General features: G+C 38.7%; 5 protein-coding genes across 5 annotated transcripts; 4 read left to right on the forward strand and 1 right to left on the reverse strand.

Annotated features, from left to right (window-relative positions):
- Positions 1 to 540: 540 nt before the first annotated feature.
- On the forward strand, positions 541 to 2,163 carry BATDEDRAFT_23197 (uncharacterized protein; the record flags this gene model as incomplete). The annotated part of the gene is made up of 1 exon (XM_006676664.1): positions 541 to 2,163. One exon carries the CDS (start codon positions 541 to 543, stop codon positions 2,161 to 2,163), a length of 1,623 nt encoding a protein of 540 aa, XP_006676727.1.
- A 954-nt stretch (positions 2,164 to 3,117) lies between these two features.
- On the forward strand, positions 3,118 to 4,363 carry BATDEDRAFT_4191 (uncharacterized protein; the record flags this gene model as incomplete). The annotated part of the gene is made up of 4 exons (XM_006676411.1): positions 3,118 to 3,280; positions 3,339 to 3,729; positions 3,784 to 4,132; positions 4,169 to 4,363. Coding segments are annotated over 4 exons (1,098 nt in total), but the record flags the coding sequence as incomplete, so codon positions are not given.
- Positions 4,364 to 4,757: 394 nt separating this feature from the next.
- Positions 4,758 to 7,252, reverse strand: BATDEDRAFT_23199 (uncharacterized protein; the record flags this gene model as incomplete). Its single annotated transcript, XM_006676665.1, has 3 exons — positions 4,758 to 5,815; positions 6,488 to 6,539; positions 6,845 to 7,252. The coding sequence occupies 3 exons, from the start codon at positions 7,250 to 7,252 to the stop codon at positions 4,758 to 4,760; spliced, it is 1,518 nt and encodes a 505-aa protein (XP_006676728.1).
- Positions 7,253 to 7,782: 530 nt separating this feature from the next.
- BATDEDRAFT_23200 (uncharacterized protein) lies at positions 7,783 to 8,598 on the forward strand (the record flags this gene model as incomplete). Its single annotated transcript, XM_006676666.1, has 1 exon — positions 7,783 to 8,598. One exon carries the CDS (start codon positions 7,783 to 7,785, stop codon positions 8,596 to 8,598), a length of 816 nt encoding a protein of 271 aa, XP_006676729.1.
- Positions 8,599 to 10,044: 1,446 nt separating this feature from the next.
- BATDEDRAFT_86732 (uncharacterized protein) lies at positions 10,045 to 10,728 on the forward strand (the record flags this gene model as incomplete). Its single annotated transcript, XM_006676915.1, has 1 exon — positions 10,045 to 10,728. The coding sequence occupies one exon, from the start codon at positions 10,045 to 10,047 to the stop codon at positions 10,726 to 10,728; it is 684 nt and encodes a 227-aa protein (XP_006676978.1).
- Between the last annotated feature and the right edge of the window lie 5,853 nt (positions 10,729 to 16,581).

The raw sequence follows: 16,581 nt of genomic DNA on the forward strand, positions 1-16,581 counted from the left end.
GGTGTATCACAGGACTTGAAAGTTGACAGTATTGCTGTGGTGTAACATTAGCAACTACACACAACTTGACATGAATGACAATGTTGATGTCAAAACTGTCAATGTATTACAATGTATTGGTCAACAGTGACTGCAATCAATGATAATATTGCAGTCAATTCAATCCATGTGTTGATTGGAACAATCATTATCCACTTGTCAGATTCAGTATGTAAATGCATGTTTTGTAACACATTTACCAATCCAACAATTGACTGATTAACAATAATTGAATATTAAAATGTTGAATAAAAGACTCGAGTCATTATATGAATGACGTAATCAATTGTTGAGTTGAATTGACACTCGATTGAACAATACAAATAAACACAAAAATGCTTAAACACTATTCAAAGTGTGAATTTGTCTCACATTATTCACATGATATCGAGTTTTGGATTTAAAGTCGGATTTTTTCCTTTCTTTTCTTTTTTTCATTCCATTCCATTCTATTCTTATTCTATTCCATTCAATTCTTTCATTTCTCTCCAGTAAACTCCAATGGAAAACAAAGCATTCTACATTAAATATCTGGACTACCAGCCAGTGAAAATCGAAACCCACTTCAATGGAGAACTAGAGAGAAGAAGACCACTGACTGACGTTGGTGGCCTGGTTGCTGCTTACAAGACTGCTGCCATTCCCCTCCTTGCTTCTACCTTTGTTGGTGATATCACCATTCATTATGTGGTGAATGGGGTGGAGACCAACTACAACTCCTGGGACCCCATTGCTGCTCTCGGAACAAATGGTTCCTACGATCATCCACTGATTATTCGCTCTCTAAGAGATACTATCACTATGGACGAGCATATGGTTTGGTCTCTTCCTGAACCGGTGTATGACAATCCTGTGTCAAGACCCAACACCTCTGGCAGAATTTGGAAGAAGCCGACACATGTTTTCCTGTGGTCTGATTTTAAGCAAAGCGTTGTTGATTGGATTGGTGCTAATCATCATCAGCATTCTCAAAGAGTACAAAGACCTGTGTTTGTTTCTGGGATTATCATCACCGAAGAAGTTCAAAGTCTTCAACCCTTCATTCTCGACAATTTGCTCAATATCTCTGCCAAGTGTTTCATTCCTCCTTCTGAATTCAAGGCACGACGTCAAATCACAAGCTGCGTAGGAGAGCCAGATCATTTAATGACTAGAAATGGAGAGATTGTCGCCATTGTTGAAGAAAAGGGCAATTGGACCTTGCCTATCAGTGATATTGTCAATTCATACGACACAGAAAGGACACGTGCGTCTGCTCTTGACCAACTCTACCACTATATGCGATTGAACCACAGACAATATGGGATTCTGTCGTCATACGAAAACACCTGGTTTGTTTATCGAAATCAAGAATGTGCCGTTTGTGAAGAACCTCAAGTTCATGAAACTTTGTATGTTTCCGAGGGAATCTCCTTTACTGCTCAAACTCCCACTGTTCAACAATGCTTATCGTATTTCAACAGCATCGTCAATCACAATCATATGGATTCTCCCCCCGCATCAAAGCGTCCGTCTAGAGCTAGTTCTGCTACCCAAATCTCTCGACCAAGTAGTACTAGAGTATCTCCGCGTGCTAGTCTCTCCAGAGGATGCAGTTCTTTGTCGTCTGGAATTCAAATCAACGAGCAACCCCAAGACTTTGATGTTGATGATTTCAAATTTGATACAGTTCTTGGTGAAGGAAGAAGCAAAGTGTATTTGGATTACTATGGATCTAGCCGTATTGCTCTCAAGGTTGCTGATATTGCCAAGCACGGAGAAATGCTTCCAGAATTGCTGAATGAGGTTTCTGTGTATGAACAGCTATCGGGGCTACAAGGGAATGGCATACCTAGATTCGTTTGTCATGGGTTTGTGGAGGACGTTCTGTACTGTGTAGGTGTTTCTATCTGTGGTACGGTGGCCAATGGATTCACTGAACAGCAAAAGCAGAAGTTGTTGGAAACACTCGAAAGCATTCACGAGGCCGGTATTCTACATAACGATATCAAAAAGGAGAATATCTTGATTGATGAATCTGGGAATCCATATATCATTGACTTTGGCTTCTCTACACGAAATTGCTCCCCTGTTGCTCGAATGGAAGAAACAAACTTGCTCCTTAGTCTGGTTGAAAGTACTTGAGATAGTACATTTGGGTTGGAATGAATTAGACAATTATTTGTATGAATAAAGCACCGAGTCTTGACCATTATATTTGACATTGATTGTCCATGGCATTTTAGCATAAATCACCTGTCACAGGCGAGATCAACTCCAGACACTTTGAACAACTTTTAGCAGAGAGCATCTACCAAGAAAAGTAGTATCATTCAGTGCCCTATCTATACTACTATTGTTTTTTACATTTTCCACTGTTCAATACATACTGCGGTACTATTTCAAGTATTCCAAAACCAACTTGTAAATCAGACAATTGAAGATGAGTTTCATTTACGAAATATACATTTTTGAATCAACAAAACGACACATTTACTATTGAATCTGGTTTAAACCGTTCAACAATAATATCGCGAAATGCAGTTTTGTATTGTGCAACAACTCTTGCTGACATTCTAATAAAAATGAGTTTGTAAGCCTGCAATTCCAACAATATCAATCAAGTCAATTTTCAACAAGAATATTCGATTTATTTTTATTCCAACAAAATCAAGGAAATTTTCAACACAAGTGTTCCATTTTGCATTTGCTGAGATTTGGTTGTTGATAACATGAGCGATTCAACTCATATTCCTGTTATTGAATCGAGGAGACCAAAACCTTCTGTCACTGCAAAGTGTCCAAACTGTTCTGTAGTCATTGAATTCTATCTTCCTGTCACTCCAGCTTATGCCTTTTCTGTTTATAGAGTGGTTTGATTTTCTTGTAGAGACTTGTTCTATTCCAACTTCTGCTGTTCAACAGACTCCATCTGTTTCTGCTAAAAAAACTACAAATGCCTCGGACCAATCTACCAACAATGCTTCCAGTCGCAGACCAAAAACTACTCTTGGAAAAACCGGTTCAGGTAATTGTAAAACCTTTGAAAAAGGATGATTCTTGTCTTCTAATTTCATGATTGATTTAGATGACCATCCAATCGATATGGAATATTATGATTTGTTGGAGATTCCTGCTACGGCGTCTAGTGCTGTCATCAAAAAGGCGTATTATCTCAAGGCTATGAAGTGTCATCCTGATAAAAACTTGGACAATCCATTGGCTGAAGAAATGTTTAAACAAATATCTGAAGCTTATCAAGGTACAGACTTGATGGTTCATGTGTATCCAGAAAAACTATACTAATGTTTAAATTTTAGTCTTGTCGGATCCACAGCGTCGTTCATTTTATAATATTCATGGAAAGGCTGCTGCAGTGGGTTCTGAAGGATCTGTGTTTGTCGATCCAGAACAATTCTTCAGACAACAGTTTGGTGGTGATATGTTTGTTGATATCATTGGTGAAATATCCATTGCTCGGGATTTTAAAGACGTCATGGCTGCAAAAGATCCATCCAAATCTAATGACTTGACCACTGACTCCAACTCTTCTACCATCAACTCGGAAACAGAAGTGCCATCTACAGATGCTACCACTCAAGCCAAACAAGACTCGGCATTGATGTACAAACAACGTCGTTTGATTCGTAAAGAACGTATTCAGAAACTGTCGCATAATCTTGTTGCCAAGCTTTCGCTTTACACTGATGCGTTTCCATTTCCTGATCCTACTTCTTCTCCACTTTTGGGGATCTCTTTGAATAGCTTGGCAAACGAATCACTCGACACGTTTCGTGCTTTATCTACTATCGAAGCTCAACAACTTGCTTTGGAAAGCTATGGACCCGAATTGTTGAGAGCGATTGGATTCACCTATGTTTTAAAAGCTGATCAGTGGATTGCCAAAATTGCTGCAGAGGATGGGGGTGCTGTGCTATGGCATCGAGTATGGGGACTTGGGTCTCGAGTAAGCGGAGCTATCAAAGAAAAAACTCACATTTTAAACGAGACGGTCGGGACGTTTCGTACGGCTCTAGATCTGCAAAGCAAATTCACCAAACTTCAAGAAATGGATAAAAAAACAAAAAAAACAGGTGAAGGAGGTGAAAAGACTGTTGATGAGGACGTCGAAGTCGAACCGACACCTCAGGAGCAAGAACTCCGCACGCAGCTGGAATATGAAGCGGCAACAAAGGGACTAGAAGCTTTGTGGAGAGGATCCAAATTAGAAGTTGAATCTGTGCTACGCGATGTATGCGACGATGCTCTCGGAGATGCACCTGGTGTGTCGACCGAGTTACGTAAACGACGTGCTGATGCTTTGCGGATCTTGGGTCAGGTTTATGAAACCGTTGGTATTGCTGCTGCTGCCAGTTCCGTGCCCAATACTTCCACTGGCACATCTAGCCAACAGCCTCCATTGCCTCCTCGAAAATAGAGTGTTTCCCGTACCCTACCATTTTTATATTCACCACCTGTTTTGATATTGCTATTCCGTATTTTATGTTGCTGCTACTTTTTGGAGAGTATTGCTATACTACCGAATACAACAATCATTGCTATTTTTTCCAAATCAATAAAATAATTGAGCTATTGTATGTTCTACCTCTAATTTCCATTGGATAGCTTTCAAGTTTAAAAAACAAATTATCTTGGTAAATAAGGTTTTAATAGTTGAATAAACATGGCAGATGCCACAATAAGCCTTGTAGAGAATTGAACGAGTTCCATATACGACATTACCAACCACCCGATTCGTCTTGAAATGTGTCCCATGGATTGCTAGTTCCGGTAGATAGACTAGCTAGTTTTGCTTTGGGTGATGGCGTGTCCAGTTCAACCGGATCATCATGAGAATGACCACCACTTGTAGCATGGCTTAATTTCATTTCCATTTGCTCACTTAATGATAAAGCAGATACATTGCCCACCTCGGTCTTGTCATTCGTGTCGGGAGGTGGAAATGAAGCAAAATCAGCTACATGAGCAGGTGTAGGAATTTGATCATTTGAAGTAGTTGTAAAAGAAATCGGAGGTGATAACGAATCTCTCCTACTAGGCAAATCATCAAATGATTCGTCGATAAGCGATCCAGATTTGGGTCTCAATGTAGGTACAATAGTACTTTTGGGTCGACCAGGTAGAGGTGGTGCAGGCATACTCACTGGTCGTGTACCAGAAGTAGCATGAATCGTATCGGATTTGCTATGACTTACAACGGCTCCCAATCGAGCTTGAAGTGACGTTGACGGAGCATTCGCAGTAGCTACAGATGCAGCAGCGCGTTGAGAAAGTCCAGTCGATCCATCTGCACCTTCTTTTGGTAAAGGAGCAGTACCAGCAAAAGCTGGTTTTGAGTGCTGTGTAGTGGGTGTTCCAACCAAAGTCCGTGTTTCCATCTGTTTCATATGTTCATTGATTGCAGTCCACCAATCCGCACTTTCAACCATGGTTTTCCCCTTGAATTTGTGTTTGATATCTCGTCCAAACACACCCGAGTTTTTCCCAACAAAAACAATGTCTTTGGGATCTTTATCGCCAAGATTAAGTGGAAGCAAGGTGTATTCTGCCAAATCAAGCGTCAGCTCAGGCATTTCAAGTATGGAATCAGCCGAAAAGTCCGGTTTGTTGCCAGTAGGAGAGAATGGACCGCCTGCAGATGAAGTGTCAGAATGCGTAGCTCCTATGGGTGTTGATGAAAGTGGTGGCAGAGTATGCAGATATCCAGAAGTGGACAGGACAGCATTGACGGGCCGATAGGATTGTTTAAACACACCTTCTTTGCGCAGTAGCGATCCTTGTCGAACAACGCGAATGGCAAGATCGTCACATCCGTCATAGATGATGTTTGCAGGATCAACCAAGGGCACATTGTTTTGGTCAATAAATCAATCACAGTTGCTTGCTCTAAAAATTGCCCAGTCTTTATCTGCCTCCATTGTATCCAATAACTTGGCCATATCTCTGGATTGATCCAACCTTTTGGTATAATTTGAAGTTTGCCATTCGTAAAAAGATGCTAAACCAACACGAATATTCTGTACAATCACTTTTTCAAATGCATTGATAGAGTGTTGTTGAATAATTCGAGTTTTTACAAATCAGCATCACTGGAAATAGTTACTGTTATTCAGACAGTCAGTTGTCCAGACATTACAGTTGTAATATTACACATTTTCCATTGTTGCTGGATACCAATATGCCTACATTTGAAGATGAATACTACCAACAAAATATTCCATTAGAACTGCAACTGTTGCTTCAAGGTCATGGACATATCGTTGTAAATCGTTTCAAATATCAGTCTGTTACCCCATTTTAAACCAATCCATCAATCTCTGATTCGGCTCGCTCAATACTCTCCAGCAACTTGCATTCCATTCCTACAACGACTTGTTCATCGTATCCATGTTTACAGCGTTTGTTGTTTTGACTGCAATTTGCATCAACCCAGAATAATGGAATTTACCATTTCCTTTGTAGAATTTGTCCATAATGTCTGTTTTAATGTAATCTTTTGACTGTTTTTGGATACAAAAGTCGACAATCATTGCTTTATCATCGACTTGACCGCAGTTTGATGAGTTGACAGCACAATCGCATATACACAGGATATGAAATATCAAATCCAATCAAAGTTGGGTATTGTTTGCTGTATCCTTGTCAACTCGGACAATAGCACCACATGGCAATACTTGATAGCAATGTAGACTGTTTTGGTGCTGTGAGATGCAATGATACAACGAGTTTCAGGACCCATTCCAATATGATGCAGCATATTGCAGACAAACAGTTCATTTGTATCTGGTTGCCTGATATCTCTTACATTGTATTGTGTGGGTCTGTACTGACGAGTCTTGATGTAGCAACAAACAGTCAGTTCCGTTGTTGACATTCCAAGCGAATCTGGTCTGGATTCCGTTTTTCTTTGGAGATAATGAGATGTCAAATAACTTGTCAATGTCAGCCTTGTAGTGTTGAATGACAGTATTGATTGACAGCAGTTTGAATCGGTTCCGTATTTCCATCCAGATACTGTGATATTGGCAAGAAGGATCTTGCAGAGTTGTTGGTTGTTGATGAGCAAGTTGGATATAAAGTTGTTTTCAATCAATCCGTTGACAGTCATGATAGCATACTTTGATTTGTATGTACGCAATACTGCTGTCATCTTGTGTATGGTGTTTCCTATTTCCACAAACGCATTCCATTTCCAGCTGTTTTTTGCAGACATTTGATGTTGTGTAACAATGAGGGTGTAAAATGTAGTACAGAAATAGACGACTAAATTACATTTATTCCAACGGATTTAGCACTCTTGTTCAAGTAAAACAGTATCATCCGATGTTCACTATACACTACTTGTACGTTGAATCATGCCAATCACTTGCTATTTTAACAAGCATGGAATATCACGGCACATATTGATGACCAACTAATAGCCGAGTGTCAACTTATTCCAGTTTTGGTTTATACTCATTTCTTAACCCTAACCCTTTTCAGAGTGAAGCTTTATAATCAACCATATGATATTTGAATGTATGGACAAATAGCGGCTCAACCAACATTGCGGATATCATATAAAGGAAGACTCTTCAAAGTTTGGCATTGACAACAAATCAACAACCCTGACAACAACACTAACCCTTAGGACGGCTACCCAAAAACATGCTTTTAATATTATCCACTCAATAACCGACATAAATACAATCCAAAACTTGACCTGTTGAATGACATTACAACTTGCTCAACCAAACCAATACAATGAAACTCGCAGTTGCTGTATTGTCATCAATCCTGCTTGCCTGCTCGGTTACTATTGCCAATCCAGTTAAACCCAGTGAAACTACAAGCACCGAGTCTATCATCTCGCCAACTCATAATCCAAACGGTATAGGTTTAGGTGGTCTTGATCCAATTCCAAACATCATCAAGGATTTGCTCAAGGAGTACATAGAGCTAGAGCATGGCCGTGATGAACAAGAAAAACTATATGGCTCGTTAAAACCTCAATATGATCATCAACATAAACTGGTAAAGCACTTGAAAAAAAAGATTCAAGTTTTGGGATATATATCTCAAACAAGCGGTGACGGTCCAGAATATAATGTTGAAATTCGGAAGACTAAGCTTGATTTTGAAATCCAAAAATCCAAACTTGCCAATCTTAAAAAAAGTCTTCAAGGCTGCGAGTCCAAGTATAGTTATCTTACAGTTAAAGTAGAGCAAATCAATGTAGAGCTTGTGGATCTCATTTTTGGAGAATCTTGGAATCCTAAATTATTTGGTCGCAAACTTTATGATATCAACTCAAATCCTTTGATTAGAAGCTACCTTGAAGAACAATCATTAAAATACAACAAGAGTCTTGGTCGAAAACCTAGTGATCAGCAACAGCGCAGAAAACCTAGTGATCAGCAAAGTCAAGATTCACAACCATCACCGGATACACCATCTGGATCTGTATCTGGATACTTTGAACAAAGAGTTCCTTCCAATAAACGGAAAGGTTTTTCCAAGTTTATGAATGGATTGAAATCACTCTTTCAGCGATCCAAAAATGACGATTCATCCAATTGATTTGAATGCTAATCTGGACTCGTTTCAACCGATTTAATTGTCATTCTACAACTGTATTTTTGATTTAATTCACAATAAAATTGTATGTGCATGCATTATATCTGATTATTGTACACAGTCTTGGTTGGCATGATATCATATTGTACATTGACACTTGTATTTCCAATACGATACAGTTGATTGTATATTGCATAGTTGTACACATTGATGATGCTGACATGCATGTGTGTATTGTGTCGATATGATATTGCTTTACATGTCGTATTGACACATAAAACACCAATACCAACAATAGTCATGTGTGTTGATATCAGATCCGACCAATTTGACTGGTTTGACTCGTTGATTGTGGTGTCGATATGGTTGCATCAATAGCCTGACTGATCACACACATCAGTCGCAATATCAACTTTGTAGTGTGTCAAGTATCACATGTTGAATATACAATGCCAACAATATGGTCATTATACACATGTTGATGTATGCAGTGATTGTATACTGGTCGATTGGTGCAATATGATCACACATACTAATGGAATGTGATAGTCATGATATTTGCAGCAGTATACCATATTGCAACTGTTGATATTGCGCATCCAATATTGGCATGATCATCCAGATATACAGTGATGGATTCAAACAATGCATACCATGATTGAGCTACGCGATCATGATGTGTATTCAATCAATACCATGTATTGCCAATGCAATAGTATGCGTGATCATTGTGCACCAAACAATTACGATACACACTGGATTGATCCAATACATGCACGGCTTGAACACATCACACAATCAAACATGGACACACCACATTAGAAATACATATAATATCAGTTTGTCACTAATGAATTGTATTCAATCGAGTTTATTGAGAGTTGTTGCGTGACTCTTGACAGTGTGGTGAGTGTTTTCAGGTACAACTGCTTGACCAGTTGTAGTTGATGTATCCATAATGGGAATGAGCAGTCAAACAACGTGTAATACAAAATTAGCAAGTTGATGGATATAATAAAACTGACTATTTATTTAATAGTGCATAACATTGATCTTTCTGTAATCGAAATGATGTACATGAACACTAATATGATCTGATATTGCATACTCACAGCATATTATCATTGTGCAGCATGTTGATGAGTAACCACTTCACTTGAACATCAGAGCTTTCAATACCATCTTGTGATGATCAGAATATACTTGCCGCATGATGTCGTTGCACAGCATATTTTAATGAACCCAACCCTAATACCGACTTTCAGTTTGAACAACGAATCATCATGTAAACGCAACTCCCTTCAAAACTACCCTGACAATAACACAAGCTGCTTAGAACGGTCGTTCAAAAATCATGCTTGCAATATCATACACTAATATATAAATAAAACTAAACATCAATCTGCCAAATGACAATCATTTACAACTTGCTCGACCAAACCAGTAAAAATGAAACTTTCGATCGCCATATTGTCATCGATCCTGTTTGCCTGCTCGGTCACTGTTGCCAATCCAGTTCTTGACAGTTCGACTACAAGTACTGCAACCAGCACTTTGTCAGCATCTCCTAGTGCAACTGCAACTAGCGGGACTAGTCATTCAAAGTCTTTGGATCCATATACTGTATATATGAATAATTGCTATCCGATTAGTTTTGATGCATTGAAAATGATCCAACTACTTGCATTAGATTCACGTAAACTTGACAGACTATCGAAAGATATTAGCAAGAAAAACGCTAAAATCGACGAAAGAAAGAAAATGGTCAGTGAGCTGAAGAAAGAAATTGACCATTTTAAGAATGATCCTTTGAGCACCGAGTCAGATACTGTCGAACTCGAATCTACGCTTACTAGCCACAATAAAGCTTCCAGGAAACTCAGGAAAGGTCTAAGTATACTCTTCAAGAAACATTCAAGAACATGTCAGGAAACTACCGAATTACGAAGGCAACTTAAAGGCTACTTTATGGAACATCATTCAAGTGAAGAAATAATTACTGGTGGTGGACCGTATCTAAATAGATACCCTGTATTTACAAGTTGCTTCCGTAGCTTCTACAATGGTGTACTTCAACGATTACCAATACTCAAGTATGGTGCGATCCTTGAAGATCCTGGTGTTTGGCAATAAACTTTTGGACCAGATTCGTTACATTGTTGGAGTTGAGTGAACCATCACAGTCCCATCCAGTATATGTTGTAATGCAGCGTGTATTGCATGGTGGTTTAATTGTCATGTGTCATGCATCCAATGTCATTCATTCAATAAACATTGTGTATTGTCAAACAATAGTGTATTATACTAATAGTTTGATCATATTGCACCAATCAACTACTATGTGCTGACATGACTGATCATTCGGTGTGCTACACATATTGAATGCATGCAAATCCATGACTGTCAACTCCTTGTTGTTGAAATGGGTTCAGATCACCATCAGCTCACTCACTCGTTGCGCCGATGTGATTGCATGATCAACCTGACACCAACCAAACCACACTCGAATATATATGTTCCAGTCATGTGCATGGTGTATCGATTGTCAACTCACAATGTCAACTCCAACACATTCCACCATGATTATGGTCACATCACACCATGCTGATGTATGTCGATCGGTATCACATTGAAACCAGTTATCATCCAATGACTGCAATGCAATACCGTGCATGTATTGTGACTGATATGCTGTGCACCATCAGCAAGTGTGCAACTGTCACTTGATATATCGACTCTGATATGCAACAACATGCTGTGTTTACCATGATCATGTTTTTGATCAATCTCGGACTCATGATACATGATTTGTCATGTTGAATCGTGTGGATGTGTCATGGACTGCAATTTAGTTGCAGACACACATATGTTTGACATTGACTGATGCATACTGTGTAACGACTGATCAGTGCAAGTGTAATTTCACACTTGGTGGTATTGTGCATTATGGTTGTTTGACAATGGATGAATGCTGGATTAGTCGGTTATATGCAACCCATCTGAATCAACCTATTTGGACAAACACTCGATGTAACTGACAACAATGTGTATACATGGCTGTTGGATCAATCGAGTTTCTGCTGGTACCGCCATACATGAGTTGATCAACAAACTTGTAGCACTGCCAAAATACACCCGTATGGTTTGCTTGCATGAGATAATCTTGTGGTTCAACACCCAAGTTTATTTTACAGTCGTATTCACGTAAAATCAAATACTTTTCTGTATTGATCTTGTAATGATTGTCTTGGAATAAACAATTGTTACATATTCATTGTTGTTGTTGGAAATGGAAATGGATTATTGAAGCTACAAGTTGTTTGGTGTTTGGAATGGCTCAGCACACACAGTCATTCCAAACACCAAAGTAATTGTCAGCAGGGTTCAAGAATGGACAGTATGATGCTGTATAGTGTAGTTCCAAACCTCGCGCTGTTTGTTGAATAGTTGGTAAACCATGTCTAATTAGAGTTGTTTTGTGGAATGGAATGTTGTCTAGAATAAAGTGACCGTTTGGAACCGTTTGGGAATGTTGCATGTCACTGTTTAACAAGTTAATATTACAGCATTCACTGCTGCCTTGATCAATCTCTCAACACACTGATCGTCATATGAAACACACACTATTAGACTATAGTTTTGAACTGAAATGTTGTTTTTGGACTGTACTCTTTCACCTCTGTTTGTATAGCCATACATTGTACAATCACCAAGTTTAAACCCCAACTCGTCCATTGCAATCCAAATATTTGATTCTATTGTGCAAATGTTTTCAATACTTGACAACTCATCCATGCCAATTCATCAGTCGCTTACAAGAGTGAGCTTTATGTATGTGTTGTTCCATTTCAAGATGCTTGAAATAGTTGGCTGACAAATGTGTGCCTGGTAAAAGTCCATTCGAGCACTACCAACATCACTTTGTCCAAGTGTTGGTGACTCTACGAGGTTGTCACATATCCACTTTACAATGTCTTGTTTGAGTCCAGAGTCTGATAAATACAAATCTACAGTGTAAAAAGTGGAAAGAGTGGAAACACTAAACACTTTGTCAAGTTCAGAATGTCTTGACTACAAACTGAAACCCAAGACTTTGGCATGACAGAATCTCAAACAGCAGCAATGAAATGACCCAGAACTATACAGCATAACGTCTGTGACAAGAACAATTGTTTTACCACTCGACATAGTTGTGTTGGTTCCAGAACTAAAATATATGATGGTTATGGTTGAACAAGTGACTAGATCTGTCAAATATCACAGATTTGAACACTTATAGTCGAGGCTCTCATTTTCAGAGTTCAATCAGCTTGACTCTGTATTTCTGACGTTGATAGTTTGTTGTATAACAACTTGATACAACAAGAACATATCAGAGCTTACTCGACCAACCAACGCACACTGGAGTGTACAACCAACCATTGTGTAGTGGCATTCAGGTCATGTCTTTTACCACAGTCACCTCAATCACTGGTCAAGGTTTCAAATCCCACAGTGTTTGATATACACCAATACCCAACACTCTGTTGAACCATGCTACTGTGAATTTCGCAAAGCGTTTAAAACGCCATGTGGAATGGAAACTAGACTTCAATTTCCATCAATATCAAAACACCAATCGACAATTTGGAACCACTTTCAACGTCGGTTTGACACATTGTTTACAAATGCAATATCGCAAATTGTACAAGAACATACGCAGTTTGTTGACATGTTCCATGCGATTTCAGACCACAACTACCGACAGTTGATAACCTAGTAGCAAATACACATTATGAGCAACAAGACCATTGACACACATACCTTGGAATTATGAACAAGATGCTTATAGATATTGAAAACACCAAGAAACAACTAGATGAACTCGATACTCGACAATCACCACATACATTCAGTGTTGCACCAATTTGTTGATTCCAACATCACCACATAATGTTGGACAATACAGCATGTCAATGGTGCATCAATGACACATGAACAGACGCTAAACATCAGTCAATATACATGTCAAAATACACCACAATTAGTCGAGTTTCAAATGGTCACCTACAACACATTCAACACGAATTATAAATGTCTGCAAACCGTGCATATGCATGCTCAATCAATGGTGATATACCATATACACAATCAGTTTAAATATGGCTGGGAAATAACTGCTATTGGCCAAGTTATACATGTTCAAAGTGGACCATTTGCATCATCACAATCGCGTACTAAATGGTTAATTTCACAACCAATACACAAGCCTGTGTCAATATGGTGACATGACAATACTTGTATACACTTGGTATTGTATCATGACCAGTTTCAATACAATCCATGCATGTTTGGTAACACAGTAATTGAATAGCTGACGTTTTGTAGGCTGGATATTATAGTCGATGTTTGGCGTGTCAATAACTCGGTCTACAGTGGTCGTACAATGTCAGGGACAACTGCAATGTATGGCACACATATAGTCATGTATTGTGTATATGATTACGTCGTCATTGGGGCAATATATCAATGTGTATCATGACCATCAAGTGCATGTCCGAAGGTGTCGTTTTGGCGTGTTTGATGTCGAATATCTTGACCAATACTGACACTAGTTGCATGCGATTGACACTGAACATGAGTATACATGCATACTATATACTGGACATGCATCAGGCCATATCGTCAATCAAATTGGAAACATGTTATAATCACGACTGCCGACTGAATTGGACGCAACTGGAACACATTCAAAACACACGATACTACACTGTAGTTTGGACTGTATACACATCATATATTCATGTTACAATGGCCGATACATTCATTTGATTACAATACATATCGATGACTGGCATATTCACTAGCGATTGATTGTGTAATGTATGAATATCAAATGCATTGTATAGTTTAATTGACTGGCTGTTTGACCTGCATTTCAACTAGTATTTAGACTGTTATTCTGACCAGTATTTGACGATTGTTTAAACCATATATTGACCAGTTGTTTGGCCTGCATTTTAACTAGTATTCTGACTTGTATTTGACTGTTGTTTGACGAGTATTTGACTAGTTTAGCCTGCATTTCAACCTGCATTCTGACCAGTTGTTGACTATTATTCTGACCAGTATTCTGACGATTGTTTGACGATTGTCCAGACCTGCATTCTGACGATTGTTTGACGATTGTCCAGACCTGCATTCTGACTAGTTGTTTGACCTGTATTCTGACTAGTTGTTTGACCAATTGTTTGTAAAAAACTACAGTCGTTCATACTCGAATACATGGTCAATAGCTCAACCAATACTACAGTCACACATACTACAGCTTGATGACAATGACAGTAACACTGTTACGACGACTGTTTCAAGTTTGTGTAAAACTACAGCCAACAAAAATAGGGATTCGGACAAAACTGCATTGACTGGTGTGTGTCGAGTATGTCGATTCAACCAACACATGGCAACACTACTGCGTCTCTGGTTATACAACAGCATACACATGGCCATGTATGACGACTGTCAAACTGTATGCAACAATCGAGTGTTCAAGTGTTGGGTAAAGTCGAATAACGACCAGAATTACACGATTTAATAAACTCGATTGTACACTGTCAGGCTACAAACCTTGATCGTTTTTACAGTTATTGATAGTTATTGATGGTCATTGACAGTTATTGATAGTCACTAGTAGTTATTGATAGTCATTGATAGTCACTGTCCAACAACACAGTCACAATAATATATTTACGACTATAATCATGCCTGATTTGGAGCGTTTTGTTGGCATATATTATGGTCTATTACACAACCAATACATGATATCATGTCAGTTTGATGCCATGACAATACATGTATATACTTGATATTGTATCATGTCCAGTTTCAATACAATCCATGCATGTTTGTTGGCACAACACTGTAATATATGATGGTTTTCTTGACGACATGCTGGGACAGTATGAGCTAGTCGATAATATGTTAATAACTTGGTCAGTAGTGGTCGTACAGTGTCAATGCCGACTAATATCGAATCAGAACGACATACTACATGTATTTTTGACGCATTTGCATACAAGATAAATTGTTGATTGACTGATAGACACGATACTAGATTAAAATAACAAGTAGAGCTCGTCGTTTCAAACCAATTGCAAACTAAAAACTTTAATATCGAGTATGACCACAAAAGTCGATCAAATGACTTGGTATGCACCACATATATGTAATTATGTGTTGCGGATCGAATTATGATGTCACTGACGCACTATGGTCAATATCTGACATGGAATGGGTCGACCAAAGTCCGAAAATGACGTTTTGGCGTGTTTGATGTCGTATATCGTCGTCAATAGTGACACTAGTTGCATGAAACTGCTACAGTATATGCACATGGCATTGGTATGTACAATGCATGCATGTGTTGTCATACGATACATGCAAAAAATACAACTTGCACATAGCACGAATATTTGACATGAAACTGGAAATGCGTGTATCTCGATGAATAATGACACTACATGCATGCGATTGATACTGGACATGTATGTATATACATACTATATATTGGACATGCATCATGGCATGTTGTCAACTAAACTAACAACATGTTATAGTCACGACTGTCGACCGAATTGGACACGTCGGTATACACTCAAAACACGACTTATTGCGCTGTGGTTTGGACTGTATACATATCATGTATATATATTACAATGGTCAATATATCAATACGATAGCATCAATATTGACAAAGTTGGATATATTGTCCGAATATCAGACATGGTATCCTGTCCGAATGTCCGGATAATATCAAACACGAGTGGTTAGTATGACGTTTGGAGTGTCCGAATGCGGATATATTAATGCAGCGGTCAATTATGGTGGTGATCAGCATACGTATGCAACGGATTACGGCTCAATTGCCGGGTTTTTTTGTACGAATATTGGGTGGTGATGCAAATGCAGCCATATGCCTATACAGTACTGCATTGGTTGACTCGATGA

This window comes from Batrachochytrium dendrobatidis (assembly GCF_000203795.2).
Source record: "Batrachochytrium dendrobatidis JAM81 unplaced genomic scaffold BATDEscaffold_2, whole genome shotgun sequence".
Lineage (NCBI taxonomy): Eukaryota > Fungi > Chytridiomycota > Chytridiomycetes > Rhizophydiales > Batrachochytrium > Batrachochytrium dendrobatidis.